This window comes from Eretmochelys imbricata, chromosome 4 (assembly GCF_965152235.1).
Source record: "Eretmochelys imbricata isolate rEreImb1 chromosome 4, rEreImb1.hap1, whole genome shotgun sequence".
NCBI lineage: Eukaryota > Metazoa > Chordata > Testudines > Cheloniidae > Eretmochelys > Eretmochelys imbricata.
Window position 1 is genome coordinate 72,877,426 of NC_135575.1, and position 19,700 is coordinate 72,897,125.

The 19,700-nt window shown below is 47.9% G+C and overlaps 1 protein-coding gene across 5 annotated transcripts in view; it reads right to left on the reverse strand.

Annotated features, from left to right (window-relative positions):
• Positions 1 to 19,700, reverse strand: part of NEK1 (NIMA related kinase 1) — a 145,082-nt gene that overhangs the window by 73,141 nt on the left and 52,241 nt on the right. For 3 of the 5 annotated variants that reach the window (XM_077815444.1, XM_077815445.1, XM_077815447.1), the window contains 2 exons: positions 5,587 to 5,765; positions 5,375 to 5,506 (listed from right to left, as the gene is read on the reverse strand). In XM_077815444.1, the coding sequence (XP_077671570.1) occupies positions 5,375 to 5,506; positions 5,587 to 5,765 (311 nt within the window). Of the gene's footprint in view, positions 1 to 5,374; positions 5,507 to 5,586; positions 5,766 to 19,700 lie in introns of those variants that run through there. The other 2 variants (XM_077815446.1, XM_077815448.1) reach the window with 2 other exon arrangements.

Sequence of the window (19,700 nt, forward strand, 5' to 3'; positions counted from 1 at the left end):
TGACTGGATGGCATCTTCTTGGCCAGAAAGCCAAGGATAGTCGTGCTGCAAGTGGCCAGAAGCAGAGTCCAGTGTATGGGATAACAAATACACATGCTGCCACAAGACCAAAAGCCTGAGGCTTTTGTGAGGGGGTGGGGACTGCAGGTGGGAGCAGATATAGTATTTTATATGAAATCTGTCATGTTGCAGGTTGGCAGTCACAAGACCTGTGTTGAATACAGTCCCAGTGAATTCTATTTATCAAGCAGGATTTAAATATAAGCTTCATTTTGTTCCCAAAGAGGTCTAGACAAGTGAACAAGTGTAGGATGGACACGATGTATGTCCAAACTTGAGATTGCATGTGGCCCCTGACGAGCCACTCAACCAAGTATGGGAACATCTGAATGCCCACCCTTTTCAAGTGAGCTGCAACCACTGCAAGGCACTTCGTGAAAACACAAGGTGCTGTTAAAAGCATGAAGGGCAGATCCCAGTATTGGTAATGTTTGTTGTTCAACACATACCTTAGAAAACACTTATGTACTGGGGGAATCACGATGTCAAGAGAAACTACTTGTCCTTCTGGACCAGAGAGGGAATGATGGATCCAAGGGAGACCAACCTGAACTTCATAAAAGTATTGAAAGCTCTGACATCTAGAGTCAGACAGAACACCCCGACTTCTTGGGAGTAAAGAAATACCTTGACTAGAATGCCCTTCCCCTGCAGTGAGGGGGAACTTCTATCACACCCAGACCCAGAAGGGACTATGCTTCATGTTGAAGCAGAGTCCTGTGGGAGGGTTCCCTGAAGAGAGTCAGGAAGGAACTGGATAGCACAGCCTTTCTGGACCGCATCCAAAACACAACCATCTGGAGGAGATGTTGGATCAGGTCTGTTGAAAGCAAGACAGACAGTTGCCAAAAGGAAGAGGGTAAAGAACATAGAATAACTGATATGCTGCCCCCAAGCACCAGGTCAAATATGCTACCCGGTCAGTGTCATTCTGGGAGTTTTAATAAAGAGGTTGCCCCCTCTCCCCCGCAGATTTCTTTCTCAAGGGCCACTGTCTGCATCCCTGGGCTTTGAGTGTTGTGTCCTGGAAGAAGGGCTGATGTTGACAGGTAGAGACTTTTCCATAGGGGTTGGCACCAATAGTCCTGGTATGAGGCTAGATCAGTCCTGGGTTTTGGCAACAGCCATAGATTCACCAAGAAAAACAAGATCAGTTCAACTGATACTGCAGAGCCCCAACACCTGCCTGGAGAGGATTGGCAACTTCCCTGTAAGTCAAAAGACAAGAGGGAACCACTTCTTGAAAAAGGGGGTGCTCCTCCCATAGTCATAGGGGGCACTTGGCCCAAAGATGGGGGCAACAAGGTTACTGAATCCAGGAACCTTAGTGGAATCAGAGGAGGGTACAGTTCTAAAAGGTACAGTGGTGCTAGGCCTAGTAAAGTAGTCTTAGGTGAGGATATGCCTGGCTGGTACCAGAGTAGAGCTTCTGCCCAGTACCATGGTGGCCACTCCGATGCCTTGGTACCAAAGACACTAAAATGACCACGGACGCAACTGCCAGAGCTTCTAGTATGTGTGGTTCTGTTCTGCTAGTACAAGCTCCAATGTTCAAGGAACATTTTTTAAGTTTTGAAACACATTTAATGACCAACAGGCTGGTGGTCTGAGGCCTTGCAGTCAGATCTGGAGAGGGTAATTTTCACCTCTTCTCCTTAGAAGACATACAACTTGTCTCTATGCTTTCTGGATGAAGAAGGCATCAGCTTGGGAAAGTCTTAGGCAGATGCCAGGGCAGAAGTTGAAGCCCTCTGGACTTCAAAAGCCTAGACACTTGGAGTCCAGGGTCATCACTGCTCCATAATGAACACCCTCTGGTGTGCCTCTCTTGAGTACTGGGTCTGCTTTGAGAAGGACCTACAAATTTCACAGCGATCTGCAGCATGCCCCTCACCGAGGCACAACAGAAACCTCACAGGGTGAGCAGTTCTTAAATCCCAGGGATTTTCCATGGTCAGCCATAGTAGGCAACATCACCAGCAACCAAAGAAGAGGGCTCTTCTTCCTCTAAGGCATCCTGAAGAGGTAACTAACTACTGCAAAAATCGCTGTAGGAAAAAAATTGTTGGAGGGAGTAGTTCCAACAAATACCACCGGTGGTAGAGAATGAACTGTCTCTCACAGGAAAGTTCCACCCTTTACACCTTCACAAAGTGTACAAGGAAGGGAAGGGCACATGCATCATCCCATTAGATACAGCTGACTAGAAATTTCTTCTATGTGCTTGCACTGGATATACATTCAACTAATATGGATATGGACTAGCTCTCAAAGAAGAACCACATCTGGCTTTCAAGCACCCTCCAGCACCTGCAATGATGCTGCCCAAATATCTGACACTTGCTACATACTTGATGTCCTATCTAGGCAGGTTAATACAGAGCTGGGAGTAAACTGGAGCTGGAGGCTGCTTGCTAGTGGGGAGGAGGAGCTGGAGGGTTCCCAGAAGCTGCAGTTCTCAGCATCCCCTGAAGGAAGGAGGCAGTGTGCAGCAAATTCCACAAAAGTCCAGGATGCAGCATCAGGCTGCTTCTCCCTCTGGATCCTTGGGCTTTGGAGGTTAGGGGGTGCAGGTGTCCGGCCTTGGGGAGGCCCCCTTGACTGGGCATTGGGTGGGGGGCATGGCTGGCCTTTGGTGGGGAGAGGATGCAAGGGTCTGGGCTGGGTGGGGGCCCACAGCTGAACTCTGGGGTATAAGGGGTGCATGTGAGTGTCTGGGCGGGGGAGATGACTCTGCAGCTGGGCTTTAGGGGGTAAGGGTGTCTGGGCTGGGGGGAACCCACAGCTGGGCTCTGGAGAGGGAGGGATATGGTGTCAGGCCCCTCTGCTGGTCTGAGGCGGAGGGGGTGGGGCAGAGAAACTGGTTTCTTTACCTCTACTGCTGGGGAAAATTTTTTGTATCTGTATTGTTACAGACATAGTTGCTGAGAGGTATTTTGAAATAAATGACAAAAATAATTGAAACTGGCCTGATTATATAGTGTTATTTTGACAAAATAAAAAATGTGGAATTTTGAAGAATTTAAAAATACCGTGTCTAGAACTTTTAGTTTTTTGGCACGGAACTGCCCCAGGAGTATATCAGTCACTGCAGATATTAAACGATGGTGACAGAACGCAGGCTTGCCAGACTCCAGTGGAGATAGAAAACCATGCCACCTATCTGCTACTGACTCAAAGGCAGATTTCCATTCCCTTATAGGCTTCTTCCCTCAATGGCACGATCTTCCAAGGGACACCAAGTCACCTCATCACATCCCACAAACTTGCTCAATGCAATGAATCAAAGGTCTGACTGAAGTCTATAAAAAGTGTTGCACAGAATTTATTAAATTCAACCATCTTCTCAAAGCACTGCATCAAAGTAAAGATCTGGTCAACAAAGGAACACCCAGATCTAAAGCTGCACTGAGTATCCCAGCACTTGCTATGAAGTGCATTGTTGATTTGAGACATTAAGACAGAAGTAAAGTTGGTCCCAGGGAAGGTAAACAGCATAATCTTTCTCTAGTTCAGTAGTTCTCGAACTGTTTACTGGTGACCCCTTTCACATAGCAAGCCTGTGAGTGCGACCCCCCCTTATAAATTAAAAATACATTTATATATATTTAACACCATTATAAATACTGGAGGCAAAGAGGGGTTTGGGGTGGAGGCTGAGAACTCATGACGCCCCACGTAATAGCCTTATGACCACCAAGGGGTCCCGACCCCCGTTTGAGAACACCTGCTGTAGTTGCTCTTTTCAGCCTTATTATTCTTTTTGAACAGACGCAGAATAGCACCCTTCTTCCAGTCATCAAGGATGAAGATAGTGTGCCAGATGGCCTGGAAGAACATATGCAGTCACGGTACAACAATAGTCTTGACTGTCTTCCACAATTCAGAGATAGTGATTATGTGCTAATACACAAAATGGTAAATGACTTCATTAAACAGAGATTTTATAATATGATATTAATGTTACAAATTTTAGGACTGAAAAGCCAGAAAGGCAAAGTTAATACTGCATGTGCAAGCTTAACTTTGTCCCCTTAGACATATGGATGATGATAGTTTGAGTTAGGTAATCACATATTTTTCAATACAATACAGTAAAATTAGTTATCTAAAGATTGGGCTGGAGAACGAGTCAATCTTTGCCCTGGTATTCCTCCTATCCCCCCCTGTTGCTACCCCTCAGTTTTATCTCTGGGCGGGAATTAGGTTCTTTGGGACATATTTTTCAGCCCTTCCTCCCTGCAGCAGCTGTTTAGGTAAAGACGTGGGAGAGGATTTCGCCCTGTCTGCTTTGGCAAGGGAAACTAGGTTAATGAACTGTGCCTGAGCACTGTTCTTGCTAAAAAGACACTGTCACAACTGAGTGGTATAGACATAGCCTTTGAGGTCATACCATGCAGATCATACCTAGGAAAAAGAAGGGTAGCATAAAAGAAGCTCAACTTGGGAGTGGGCATTTGTTTTAAAAATATTTACACTTATTGAAGAAACCCCCCTCCTCCCCCCCCACAATTTTAGTAGTAATGACAGCACTCTTCCACAGTTCAACGACATTGTTACCATACAATGACATACCCTCTTTTTAGCTATATTATCCGGTCTTCCCATTTCTGGTCAGCAGTGTTGGAAAGCTACTCTCATCCCCAGCCTGCTCCGCCAAAGTCTCCTCCTGAGCAACATGCTTTAAGCAGAGCAACTGGAAATACAGTAGTGGAAGCAGGCTAGTGGTGAGTTTTGTAAGACTTCCACACGAGAGAATCAAACAGGTCAGGTAACAGGAAGAGTTGGGAAAAGGAGGGAATGCCCCAGGACAGCTGGTAGAGAACTATGGACTATTTAAAAAAAAAAAAAAAAAAAAAAAAAAAAAGGAGGCTTATGGGTTAGTCCAGGCTGTCATTTCATTAGTAGTTTATAATTTGGGTCTTTAAACCAAAAGCACAGCATTCTTAAAGGCTGCTCGTAATTAGTTACCAGACTAATTTTTTAACAACCATTAACAACTTGAGTTTACCAGAACAAGTTGTCAGCATATATAGTAGCTAGATTTACTAATGATTTCATCCATAAGCACTGGAAGAAACGGTAGAATCGGCTGCAAGATAAGATACATAAACCCACTGGCCATCTTCAGTGGGAACTAAGGCACCAATGGTTCTAAAAGGGTTATGCATTCTGTGAGAAACCAACACATGAACAGACAAAACAGCTTCAGTGAATAAAGATGGTTTTTAAAAGTGTCTAGGATTAAGCTAAACACAACATAGGACAAAAATCTAACACGTAGGGATGCATTCACAGATTATCACAGTCCAACCTGTTTGCATTGGCTTGTTTAGACACCTCCTTCAATCTTTTGATTTTTTTCCTAATTGCATCAGCATCTGGTAAATGGTGATGACCATCAGGCCCATTAGGAAATCCTGGACGTACTCCAGGTGGAACTCCTCTGTAGATAAATATGTACAGTAACTTTCATTACTTTCATCAAAACAGAGCACATGCAACTCTAATGGAAGGTAGTCATACCTTTCAACAGCTTCCCGACTTCGTATTTCTGCTCTCCAGCTGGTTTCTCTCTCCTCACCTACTTTAATATTTTCCTTTTGCTGTTGCATCTGGTCAAAGATAGCATGGTAGTGTTCATACTGTCCTCTGGCAGGCAAAGGGGAAGGCCCAACACCTCCTCCACCGCCAAAAAACGGTGCCTGGGAATTAAAGAAATAACTCTCATACCCTTGTCCTAATAAACCCTGGCAATGTCCACTACTCTTAATAAAACAACAACAAATCAGTATTTCTTCCTGAAGTTTAATATGCCCAAAATGTACCTGTTTTAACACAGAGTAGGAGGATTTAAACTTACACTCAAGTAACATTAATATTTTATTTATTATCCTCTGTCAGCAGTTAAATTATATGTGCTATATCTATCACATAACAGTACGGCTGACCCTCTGATATAAAAGGAAATCATCCCATTTCAAAATCGATAAACTACACCAAAGACTAAGTCATTTACCACAGTGAAGGAACTGAATCATCAAGGAAAGAGGGACAGTGCTATCATTATAAAAGTAAAAGAATGGTAAAAATTAGTGCCTCTCATATGTCTTTTTCTTAAAATAAACCCTGTTTTTCATTACAGTCTTCAGTTTTGGTTTAACCATGTGCATATTCTGAAAGTTTGGTGACTGTGACACGCAACAGTCATTTTATTGTGGATAAAGTAACTGGAATCACTGGAATCCCAGAATGACATGAATTCTTTCCTGCAGTTATTAGACAAAAAGGGTCCACTTATATTACAATTAATATGCCAGTTATAAAGACATCTTTGGAGTTCTTGCTACAAAGAATACACATGAGTAGCTTTAAAGTTGCAGGTCATGTGTGAAACTGGCAGCAGTTTTCAATATTTCTTGGCAATACATGGGGATATCTCCCTAATGAAAAACATCACACCAATAACATTTCTACAGTGAATTTCTACTGACAGATCTATAAAACACTAGTATTTCACTGACGAAATTATCAGTTTCTAAATTATTTAAAAGATTTGTGTTCTAGAGCCAATGTAGAAAATTACTGCTGTCAGTGGCATGTGATACTATTACTACTAATCCTCGCTCCTCATAGCTTGCGTTGCTTTCCCCTCCTACAAATCTCACCTCCTTCTCCCATCACAGATGCCTAAGTTAATCGTCCCATCTCCTTCATACCCCACATTTTTCCCAATCCTTACTCTCCTCCTTAACCTCCTATTCTCTTCTGGCTCTTCCCCCTCAAAATACAAGCATGCTTTAGTCTCTCCAATCCTAAAAAAGCCCACCCTTGAGCCCACTTGCCTCTCCAAATACTGCTCCATCTTTCCTCTCCCTTTCATCTCTAAGATCACTGAACATGTGCATCAGAACATGCACAATCAGTCAGGAGTTCCTCTCCTCCAATTTCATCCTAGACACTTTCCAATATGGCTTCTGTCCCTTGCACTCCACTGAAACCGCTCTTGCCAAAGTTTCTAATGACCTCTACCTAGTTAAAGGCCAGAACCAGTACTCCATCCTCATCCTTGGCCTGTCAAGCCACTTCTGATAGTTGATTATACTCTTCTTAAAATCGTCTCCCTTGGCTTCTGTGACTGTCCTCTGCCGGTTCTCCTCTTACTTCTCCAACTGGTCCTTCAGTGTTTCTTTCTGATTATAACCCTCATCCGGTCACAACTTTTTTTTTTTGGGGGGGGGGGGTCGGGGGGGAAGAGGAGGAAGAGGGGAGAAGGGGGGTGGTTCAACAAGGCTCTCTCCTCGGTTCCCTTTTCTCCTCCATTTACACCTTATCTCTTGGCAATCTCATCTGCAAACAAAAATTCGAACTATCCTCTCTATGGATCACTCTCTCTACTCTAGAACTGTCTCCTGGGCAAATTAAAATCTAAATTAATCCAAAATCTTGTTAATGTCTAGCAATCACCTCAAACTCAACATGACTTAAATAGAGCTGCTAATCTCCCCTCCCCCTCCAAGGCTTCCCCACTAACTCCTTTTTCAATCACTGTGGACACCACCACCACCTTCTTGCCGAGAGGTGGGGAAACTATGGATCATAGGCCACGGCAGGCCCGCGGGACCATCCTGCCCAGCCCCTGAGCTCCTGGCCCAGGAGGCTAGTCCACGGCCCCTCCCCCGCTGTTCCTCCTCCCCCACAGCCATGCGGCCGCGTAGACAACAGGGCTGCGAGCTCCTACCACTCTGAGCGGCATGGTAAGGGGGCAGCGGCAGACTGCAGCAGTGAGAGGGGGTTGGGTGGCGAGGAGGTTCTGGGGCAGTCAGGTGAGTCCCAGGGGGACTGTTGGGGGCAGGGGTGTGGATAGGGGGTGGGATCCCGGGGCGGGGGTTCTGAGGAGGATAGTCAGGGGGTGGGAAGTAGGAGGGGGTGAATAGGGGGCAGGGGCCAAGCTGTTTGGGGGGCACAGCCTTCCCTACCCAGCCCTCCATACAGTTTCGCACCCCGATCTGGCCCTCGGACAAAAAAAGTTTGCCCACCCCTGTTCTTGCCTATCACCTGTGCTGTATCTTTGACACAAAAAACTCTTTAGGTCCTCTCACCCAGGCTGTGTCTACATCGTTCCGATTCTTTCTGCATTACATCTCTAAAATATAGCCTTTCCTATCCATCTTCACAACTAAAATGCTCATCCCACCTCTAATCTCATGTTTGGACTACAGCAACTACCTTTACTTTGTTTGACAAATGCAATCTTGCCCCTCTGATATCCATTCAGAATATCATTCGAAAGACCATTTTCCTAGCCCATCATTTTGAACACATCACCTCTCTCTCTGTATCTCTCCACTGTCTCCCTCCAAGACCCTCAACCATCATATCAAATCTGATGCCGCTGTGTCTATCCTGATTGGAATATTACCAAAGAGCATGATGGAGCTGACAGTCTTCTTGGATATCCTAATATGTTCTTGCATTGGTCAGAAGAGCTCTGTTGATACAAATATAAGGAATATGCAGTGATCTTATATCTGGAAGAAGAAAGGAGGAAGAAATTGCTTCCTTTTAAAAGTGGGTGTATATCTCCATAGTGATCTGAATGAACGTTGAGTCTTTCAATGAATAAAGAGACTCATCCATTTTAGCACTGAACAGATTTTGTCTACCAAATCGATAATCTTCAGTAACTGATTGAACTTCCTTAGGCAAGCAACCCTGATGCTGACAACCATGATGCACATCTCAGAACAATAGGTGTAGCCATTGAATGGACATTGGTATCAGCTGCATCCAGTGCAGCCTGAAAGGTTTCAACAATTAGTAAACCTTCACACATAGAATTTAGGGATAAGGCTAGATCAAAGGGCAGTTTTTTCCTAAAATTAGCAGACTGCCCCATTGAAGGGGGACAGCCTTGACAACTTTTTCTTCCAAAGATATCTAGTCTCACTTGTTCTCTCTTTCTTCGGGAGTTCACTTTCCTATTTGTTTCAGTTTTTCTTTGGCAACACAGACAAGTGAAGATGGAGTCAGATGAGTGTAAAAATACTCAAAACCTATGGTGGGCAGTTGATTTCTACCAACAGCATGTTCTGAAGTAGTTACAACCAAGCCAGCAGTACCCCAAAAGTACCTCAAAAGTCTTTGCCAGATCTAAAATTCCTGCATCTGTAGAAAGAGCAACTCTACTGTTATATGCCAGTTGTAAAATATATAAAAAAAAAAACAGTTTATATGTCTTCTCCTGTACCATTTTCAATGGGATTCGCAGCATTTGTGTTATATGTTTCAATACTTTTTGAAAGGTTTTTAAATCGTCCATTGCCATAAGTACAGAAGATGAAACAGCATCAATCAGGTGAAGGAGGAGAAACATGTGGAACTCCAGATGAATCTTCTTGAAGAACCAGAGTTTTCTCACCACTAGAGTTCTGATGTTCTTCTGTTTCCATAACCAAATTATGAGAATTATGAGACACTTGGAGTAAGTGATTTAAAAATGATTCCCCACACGCTAGGGGGAAAACTTGTCCTGAATACTGTGCATATTGAGGTCATGGTGGCCAAAACGGCCAAATCTGTAGACCAAATGGATAAGACATTCACTCATTTCAGAGGAAACCAAGAATAATGAGGTTCATTTATACTGTCTTGTCTGGTTTTATTTTATTTGTTTGCTGACCTGCTTTCCTCTTACGTGAAGAACTCCTGATGGACTCCAAGGAGGAGCTGGACTCAGAAGACAAAAGCCCCTCCATTGATCGGGTAACAATTGGAGATTTGAATATCTGGGTAAGACTTCTGTTCTCATTCTCGCCGTCACATTGCTGGAGATAAACTTTCAGTACAGGTACCTGAGATCTTTCTCAAAGAGATTTTGGTGGCACAGAAATAGGAGAAGTCTCTTATAATGGAAACGCATACTCTGAGGTGATCTTAAGATCCAAAAAAGACGAACAATCCTTTCAGAGCTGTGAAACCCCTCTTCAAGGGTATGTGTGCTGAGGGATCTGGAGCCTCCTCTAATTGCTTTGAAAGTGCTACTGAAGATGAAACTGACAGCGCCAAAAGCAAAGATTCCAAGCAAGATAGTGCTGGAACAGACAGACAGTGATTGATGTACCACTGCCAACACAGCCAATGATAGTAACTACCATGTCATAGGCTTAGCATAGTTATCTTTCCAGTCTCTTTGTAGATGTGGCACTCAAGCTCAGGCACTGAGTGCCGTCAGTTACTCCTTTAGAACATAAAAACATAACACCACCACAGTGGGTCAGACCAATGATCCATCCAGCCCAGTATCCTGTCTTTTGATAATGGCTGCTGCCAAATCTTTCAGAGGGAATGAACAGAACAGAACAACTTCAAGTGATCCATCCACTGTCATCCCGTCCCAACTTCTGGCTTTTGGAGGTTTAGGGATATTTATAGCATGGGGTTGAATCTCTGACCATCTTGGCTAATAGCCATTGATGGGACCTATCCTCCATGAACTTATTGAATGCTTTTTTCAACCCCATTATAGTTTTGGCCTTCACAACATTCCCTGGCAATGAGTCCACAGACTGTGTGTAGTGTGAAGTCCTATTACCTTTTGTTTGTTTTAAACCTGCCACCTATTAATTTCATCAGGTGACCTCTAGTTCTTTTACTACGTTAAGAGTTAGATAACACTTTACTATTCACTTTCATACCATTCATAATTTTAGAGGCATCTATCATATCCAAGTTGAACAGTCCCTGTCTTTCTAATCTCTCTTCATATGGAAGCTGTTCCATACTTCTAATCATTCTTGTTGCCCTTCTCTGAGCCTTTTTCAAATTCTAATATATATTTTTGACACCAAACATCCAGAACTGCATGCACTACTGCAGGTGTAATTGGATCATGGATTTGTATAATGGCATTATGATAATTTTCTCTTTTCCTATCTGCCCCTTTCTTAATGGCTCCTAACATTGCTAGCTTTTTTGCCTGCTGCTGCACATTAAGCAGATGTTTTCAGTTAATTATCCACAGGAACTTCAAGATCTCCTGTTTGAGTGGAAAGAACTATTTCAGACCCCATCATTTTGGACATATAGTTGGATTATGTTTTCCAGAGTACATTAATTTGCACTTCACAACATGGAATTTCATCTGCCATTTTGTCACCCAGTTTTGTGGGATCCCTTTGTAACTTTTCACAGTTAGCTTTGGACTTAACTATATTTAGTGATTTTGTATCATCTGCAAATTTTGCCACCTCACTGTTCACCCCTTTTTCCAGATGATTTATGAATATGTTGAAGAGCACTGGTCCCACCTCAGATCTTTGGTGGACTGTAGCAGGGCTAATATACCCATCACCCTTTTGGGGGTAGGGGTGGGGTGCTTTACAGTCCGGCGGTTGCATCTGTAGGATTGCCCTCGGTCTCAGGGCTGTGTGGTCCTGTGGCCTTAGTCAGATGACCCTTGTGATCAGGGCAGTGCAGCCTAGCGGCCAGAGTCAATAATACGGCCCCTGCTCTCGGGGCAGTGCGGTCTAGTGGCCAGAGCCAGTAATACTGTTGAGCTAGGCCACCAACCTGGGGTGGGCGGTGGCCAGGATAGGGGGACCTAGGCCCGCCCTCTCCACAAGGTCCCAACCCAGGGCCCTGTTGGTGGCGGCGTTGCCCATCACCAGCTCGGCAAGGACCCTACTGAAACACACAGCCTGTCTATGGTTCTACAACAGCTTCCCCACAAAGTTTCCCTTGGTGGCTTCCTACCCGATTTTCTGTAGTTTGCTGTCTCTGGGCCTCCACTGTCTCTTCCCCTTTCTGCGACATCCCGAGAGTGTGTGGGGGGGTTCGTCTCAGTCTGGCTGGCCTCTGCGTCCTGGAGTGTAGGCAGTCCTCCGCTGGAAGTCAGCAGCACACCTCCTTCCTCTCCAGCAGTCAGCCCAGACTGAGATGCTCTGCTGGCTTTTATATCCTGTTTCCAACTGGAGCATGGCCAGCAGAGCCAAGGGGGCGTGGCCTCCTTAGCTAAGAGAGAAGGGTTAACCCCTGCTGCACCAGTGCGGGGCTGATACACCCCATCACATCCCCTCTCACCCCTTAAGGTGGTGTCTGGGGACTGTCTTCCTTCCCCTTCTTCTCCTTCCGCCCAGGAGAAGTCGTCTATGTTCGCATGGGCCGTCCCTGGCTGGTGCAGCACGTAGAAGGCATAAGGTTGGAGGGAGAGGTACCAGCACATGATTCATGCATTGGTGTCCTTCATACTATGGATTCATCAGAGGATCAGTGACCAAGAGATAGGAGTTCCCTAAAATGTAACACCTTAAGGCATCGACAACCCACTGAACAGCAAGGGCCTCTCGTTCTATCATGGAGTAGCAGGTCTCTCAGGAGAACAACTTGCGGCTGAGATAGAAGATTGCATGCTCCTCCCCCTCTAGTTCTTGTGACAGCACCACTCCCAGTCCTACCTCCAAAGCATCCACTTGGAGGAAGAAAGGTTTTGTGAAGGCCAGCGTAGAAAACACTGGCTCTCAGGTCAGCTGTTCTCATAGGGTCTGGACAGTGACCTGACAGTCCTCTGACCATTGGACTTTCCGAGGTTGGGAATTTTTTGTCAAGTCTGTCAGTGAGATGGCAAGCATGGAGAAGTTAGGTACAAAACAGAGGTAGTATGCAGCCAGCCCCAAGAATTGCCGCACTTGTCTCTTTGTCATGGGAGTGGGGAGTCACACAAGGCCTGCACCTTGTCTATTAAGGGACGTAGCTTTCCCTTACCCACAGTGTAGCCCAGGCACATCACCTCCCGCTGTCATAAGTGACAATTGGCTGGGTTTGCGGTGAGGCCCACATCCCACAGGGCCCGCAGCACGCTGGTGAGGTGTTGGAGTTGTTCCTTCTAGCCTGCGCTATAGACAACATTGTGAATGTATGCAGCACCGTATGAATTATGGGGGAAATCAGTATTTGGTTCATAAGCCATTGGTAGCTGGCTACACCCCCATTCAAGCCAAAAGGCATCTTGGTGAACTGATATAGGCCAAAAGGCATAGGAAAAGCCATCTTCTCTCGGGAGGCTGGTGTCAGAATGATTTGACAGTATCCCTTGGTTAGGTCTAACAGAGATCAATTTTGCGTTGCCCAGCCACTTGAGCAGTTCATCCTCCCTTGGCATGGGGTATGTATCAAACCAAGAGACAGCATTCACCCTCCTGAAGTCAATGCAGAATCCGACCGCTCTGTCAGGCTTAGGGACCAGGACTATGGGGCTCCGCCGCTCACTTCTGGACTCCTCAACCACTCCTAGAGCTCGCATCATTTCTACTTCCTTCTGCACAACCCCCCACTTCTTCTTGCAGAGTGGATGGTGGTTCTCTCTCACCTTCTGGCCAGGGATAGTGGCAACGTGATTGCTCTTCACATTCGTCCTCCCTGGCCAGGCTGTCAGGACAATGGGGAAGGCTGATACTAGCCATTGTACCTGCTTCTACTGTTCGACATTGAGCTCCTGGCCAATTGCCACTGGCCTCAGTTCAGTTGGTTCATCAGCCAGTGGCCCCAGCTCAGGTTCCGGGGGGTACAGGGTAATCATCAGGCCTTCCCGTTCCTTCCAGGACTTGAGGAGATTCACATGGTAGGCCCGCATGTTTCTCCAGCGTCCCAGTAGCTGTATCTCGTAGTCGACAGGCCCTACCAGTTTGGTTACTTCAAAGGGGCCATGCCACTTAGCCAGAAGCTTAGATTCTGAGGAGAGTAGTAACTAACAACAGGACCCGGTCTCCGGGATCAAAGGTCCTCATCTTTGTCCCTCTGTTGTACTGGTTCTCCTGGGCATGTTGGGCTCGCAATAGATTCTCCTAAGCCAAAGTACCTAGATCCTTGAGTCGCTTCCGCAACCGTAGTTTGTACTGGACAGATCCTCTGACCTGGGTTTCCTGTTCCTCCCAGATCTCCCTCAGTAGATCCAGGATTCCCCGGTGCTGTCTTCCATAGAGAAGTTCAAAGGGGGAAAAACCAGTGGACACCTGTGGGACCTCTCGTACGGTAAAGAGTAGTGCTTGCAGCAACTTATCCCAGGGCCGTGGATAATCCTCCACGAACTTCCTCAGCATTGACTTCAGGGTCCCGTTAAATCGCTCCCCTAACCCACCCATCTGGGGGTGGCAGACTGAGGTTTTGAGGGCATAGATATTTAGCAGGCGGGGTAGCCATCAACCTTGATGTTACATTAGTTCCCCAGCCTGTTAGTATCTCATGTGGTAGCTCAACTCTGGTGAAGAACTGCATGAATTCGTTAGCAATAGCGGGAGCTGTGGTGCACCGCAAAGGGACAGCCTCGGGGTACCGCTTTGCGTAGTCACTACGACAAGAATATACCTGTGCTGCTCTTTTCCACGGACCCTACCAAGTCTAGGCCGATATGATTGAAGGGATTCTGACCACAGGTAAGGGCACCATGGCGGCCCTCGGTACCTTTGGGCCAGCCTTTTGGCACTCGGGGCAAGAGGTGCAGTAGTCCCGCACTTCTTGGTGTATACCAGGCCATAAAAATCTTTGGGCCACCCTCTGAAGCATTTTCTCCTTCCCCAGATGCCCAGCCCAGGGCACAGAATGGGCCAGGCGCAGCAAGTCTCGCTAGAACAACCGTGGGACCAGCAGTTGGCACAGGATTTCCTTTGTCTGCAGGTCTTGGACCAGCCAGTAGAGAAGACTGTGGTGGATCTCAAACTGGGATCCTTGGGGAAAGCACTGGAGTTAGCCCTCCTCCTAGGTAGGGCCTGTCGCCTGTTCCCAGGACCGGTTGAGGGTTGGGTCTTCCCTTTGTTCTTCTAGGAGGTCCCTGTCAATGTCTAGCCACCCTTCCCCTTCCCTGGGTGGGGCTTCAGGTGGGGGGAGGTTGGTCTCTGGTGTCCCAAGGTTCCCCGAGCGTCCTTCTTTGGGGTTGTCCAGGCCCAACAACGCCCCCCGTGCAGGGCATGCCCTGCTAGCTCCTGAAGGGTGTACCCTCCACCCATGCAGGAGCTCAGTGAAGCCCTGCCATTCACGCCTTAAGATCACCAGGTAGGCTAGCTTTGGGGCCACCCCAACCAAGCATAGGCCTTCCTGATGAACGGCCTCAAGTCACTCCCTGGGCGGTCGGGTATGGTCTCACATCTCTGTGGATGTCCTGAAGATGTATGGGTGCTCTGGCCGAGCCTGTGATCTTCACCAGGCTGGTCCGAATGAGCTTTTGGCTGCACCCTGAATCAACCAGGGCTGTTGTTGGCAACCCGTTCACCCGAACAAATCAAGATCTTACCTGGGTCCCTCTTCCAGGCACCATGACCGACTACCCATGCGTGCTTTTAGTTACAATCCATGTAGGGCATTCTCTACAGAAATGCCCCCCTTGTCCACACTCGTAATATCGGACACGATTCCTCCCTGTAGGTAGAGTGGCTTGGGGTGTGCTCCGTCCACCTGGTGGGTCCTCTCTTCCCAGGCAGGGGTTGCCCCAATTGGGTCCCTTGTGCTGAGCGTCCTTGTCGGCACCGGCGACCTGGAATAAAAGGTGAGGATTCCCCGCGTCAGTCTTGCGGGGTCCCCAGCCTGCCGGTCAGTCTTGATCTCCTGGGCTCCCCCGTTTATGGGCCAATCACTCCGATCCCTCAGCAGCCATGTAGTCTTCTGCCAGCGAGGGTCGTCGGGTGACGCTGTTGCACCCACTACTTCCACCCCCAGCAGGCAAGATCTGGATAAACTGTTCCGGGCCACAGCTTCGGCCACTTGGAGCCCAGTCCAATGTTCCGGTTCCAGCCACTGCCAACATGGAGTTGCTGTGCCACCACTCTGGGTCTGACCCGTGGTGGGTACCGCTCACAGCGGAGTCGCTGGTGGTATGTTTCGGCGTTGACGTCTGTTTGGTCCAGGATGGCTGTCTTGACCCTTAAGTATTCTAATGCCTCCTGCAGCTTGAGGTTCCTGTATGCAGTCTGTGCTGGGCCAGTCAGGTAGGGGTCCAGTGCTCGGGTAGCCACTGGGTGGCAGTGTCATGAGGAACACTTCTGGATCGTCACTGGGCCCCATCTTTGTGTGGCATATCGGTATCCCCATCAGACCGCCCAGTCTGCTCCTGCCAAGCTAGGGAAAGGGTTTGGGGAGGTCCACAACAGCCATGCCATTCATGGGACTAGACGTTCCTGCTGCGCCTGTTGTTGGGTGGCTAACTCCCGCATGAGCTGGTGCTGCTGTTCCTGCGCCATCAGAAACTGTTGCTGGGAGGTGAGCTGCTGAAGCAGCTGTGTCTGCTGCTGCTGCGCAGCCTTCTGCTACTGGTTTTCTAATAGCCATTTCAGAAGTTTCTTGGCTTCCATTTGTCTGGTTTGGGTCCTTGTAGCAGGTCCCGATCGCTGCTCGCATTCTCGACCAGTTGTCGCAGGGCTGATGCAACCGTGGGGCTGTAGGGTGACGGGTGTATCTGTAGGGTTCCCCTCAGTCTCGGGGCTGCGTGGCCCTGTGGCCTTAGTCAGATGACCCTCGCAATCAGGGCAGTGCAGCCTGATGGTTGGAGTCAATAACATAGCCCCTGGTCTCGGGAAAGTGCTTCCTAGTGGCCCGAGTCAATAATACGTCCCTTGCTCTTGGAGCAGTGTGGCCTAACGCCAGAGTCAGTAACACTGGTGAGCTGGGCCATCACCCCGGGGTGCTCAGCCCAGACTGAGCTGTTCTGCTGGCTTTTATATCCTGCTTCCAGCTGGAGCATACCCAGCAGAGTCGAGGGGGTGTGGTCTCCTCGGACAAGACAGAACAGTTAACACCTGCTGCACCAGTTCGGGGCTGATAGGGTCCCTGCCATAGGGACCTTGTTAGTTACCTCTTCCCATTGTGAAAACTGATCATTTATTCCTACCCTTTGTTTCTTAGCTTTCAACAAGTAACCGTTATCCTATGATTGCTTAGTTTGCTTAAGAGCCTTTGGCGAGGGACCTTGTCAAAGGCTTTCTAAAAATCCAAGCACACTACATCCACTGGATCAACCTTGTCCAAATGCTTATTGATGTCCTCAAAGAATTCTAACAGATTAATAAGACGTAATTTCTGTTTACAAAAGTCATGCTGACTCTTTCCAAACATCATGTTTATCTATGTGCCTGAAAATTTTATTCTCTATTATAGCTTCAGCAATTTGCTGGGTCCTAAAGTTAGGCTTACTAGCCTATAATTATCAGGATTGCCTCAGGAGCCTTTTTAATTTTTTTTCTCCTTTTGGGGGTAATTCTTCCATCAACCTAGTTGCATCTATTTTTGGGGGGAGCGGGGGGAAGGGAAGGGAACGGACAGGTTAGCATAGCTTCAGCACTCAGAAGTGTGAATTTCATACCCCTGGGCATCATAGCTATGTCGACCTACTTTCCAGTACAGTCCAGAATAAAGTAACCAAGTGACATTAGGGTTGTTTCAACTGTTCTACTTAAGGTGGTCTGAAGGAACTAAGTGGGTCACCATGTTCTTTATGTTGCAGAGGGGGGAGGGAGCACAAGAGCATGAAGAGCACATGTGCAACTTCTGCTGTACACTGCTAGTGAAAATATTCCAAATTTCAGTGCTGGGGTGTCCACAAATCATGAGTAGGATGTATATTTGCAGTATGCAAAAACCAAAAAGTGTTATTTGGATTTAATTACAAGTGGATGGAGAAAGACTTAAAATGAAGATTGGTCAGAAATTTGCAGTTTCTGCAATTTCACAGCATTATCACAGACTACTTAAACAACTGAAGTTGCAGAAAACCTCAGTGCTAGTAAAAGCCATACACAGTGGAAATCCTGCTCAACTGGCTGTTATCAGGGCCAGCCTTAGGGAAAATGGCACCCTGGGCAAACTTGCATTTTGGTGCCCCTGGTCCCTGTGAGGGTGACACCCCTGCCCCCACTGCCCGTGGCCCCCCATGGGCTCCTCACCCTCCCTTCCCACCTAATCCCTGCACTGTGCCCCCTTCGCCCCTAATGCCTGCTCCACCTCTTGCATCCCTAATCCCTAGACCCCCTTCACTCCCAACCTCTGCCCCCTCCTGTGCATCCAACCCCTGCACTGTGCCCCCTTCACCCCAACCCCTGCACTCCCCTCTTGTGCCCCAATTCCTACCCTCCTACCCCCTGCACCTCCCTCCTAAGCCCCTAACCTGTGCACGCCTCCTCACCCCAACCCCTGCCCCTAAGCCCTGCACTGTGCATGCCCCCTTCACCTCATGCATCCTAACACCTGCCCCCCTCTTGTGCCCCTAACCCCTGCACTGTGCCCCCTTTGCCCCTAACCTTGCATCCTCCTCCTGCATCCACATGGGGAAACTGACCTGGATGCACAAAGCAGCTGGCATTGCTGCTCACTCCCCCATTGGGCTGCTGCTCCTCTGCCCCACGGGGGCCTAGGGGGCTGTGAGGGGGAGGAGGAGCAAGGAGCAATGTCAGGGCTTCCTGCATCCAGGTCACTTTCCCTGCGGGCTGTGTAAGGGGAGGGCAGGAAAGCAGCAGCTCCTGATGCCTCAGCACAGCCCAGGTGGGGAAGTGACTTGGATGCAGGGAGCCCTGGTGTGTGTATTGGGGGGGAAGGTGTTGAGGGGAATGCGTGTGTGCCTGTGTTGAGGGGAAGTGTGTATTTCAGGCTCCTGACCATGAGTGCTTTCTTAAAAAGAAAGCGCATTCACTCACTCAGGCACACACGTTCAGACAACCATCTGCCAGCAGCTCCAGGCCTAGAGAGGCAGCAGCACACAGATTCCCCCTGTCCTGTCATCCCAATTTAGAGGAAATTGGGTACACGGGTGGGATGGAGGGGGAGACCCCGCCATCAGCCCCACCTCCTCCCGCAGAGCAGACAGGAGGACGCTCCCAGTCTGCAGTGGCCCGGGACAACTCCAGGGAGGAACAGGGGGGTGGGAGGACAGGAACAGCAGCAGTTGCACACGTGGAGCAGGGCGGAGGAGGGGCACTGCTACTTCCGAGGAGTCACCTAGCTCTGACGGCTGGTCGTCCAACTGCGCCCTGCAGCTCGGGTCTCTTCCCCCTCCCCAACACTGCTGCTTGCCTGCCTACCCTGCTGCCTCCGTCAGTCCAGCTGGCCTCTCGGCAGCAGGTCAGGTGGGAATCCAAACCCTGCGCACAGCACCCCCTTGGGCAGGCTGCCCTGGGCGGGGGCCCATACAGCCCACTCCAAAGGCCAGCCTTGGCTGTTATTAAAGAAAAGCTACTGTAACTTATGTGAACCTCAATGATATAAAGAGGGGATCATGTACTATTTGGCAGAGAATGGCTGAGATTTAGCTAGACTAGCAAAGCATAACATTCTTGCATGTTCAACCAACCAGACTCCAGCACAAATCAAAAATCAGCTGAACTTTTGGAGAAGGCAGCTGATATCCTTCAGGATGGTTTCAGAACTTTAAAACATAAGAAAACAAAAACCATGCTTTTAAAAGGGAGTAATTTCTAAATTTTTCAAAGCACAGCCAGTACCTTTTGTGATACAGCCAAAAGTAGAAGCAGAACTACAGCACTTATAGCTCTCTAGAATTTTATCCAAGAGTAAGGAGTTAATGGAGCACCTCTGTAGTGCCAGTAATGAAGAAAAACAGGATAGTCGGTAGCTGTGATTACTTCAAACTACCCATACATTTGCAT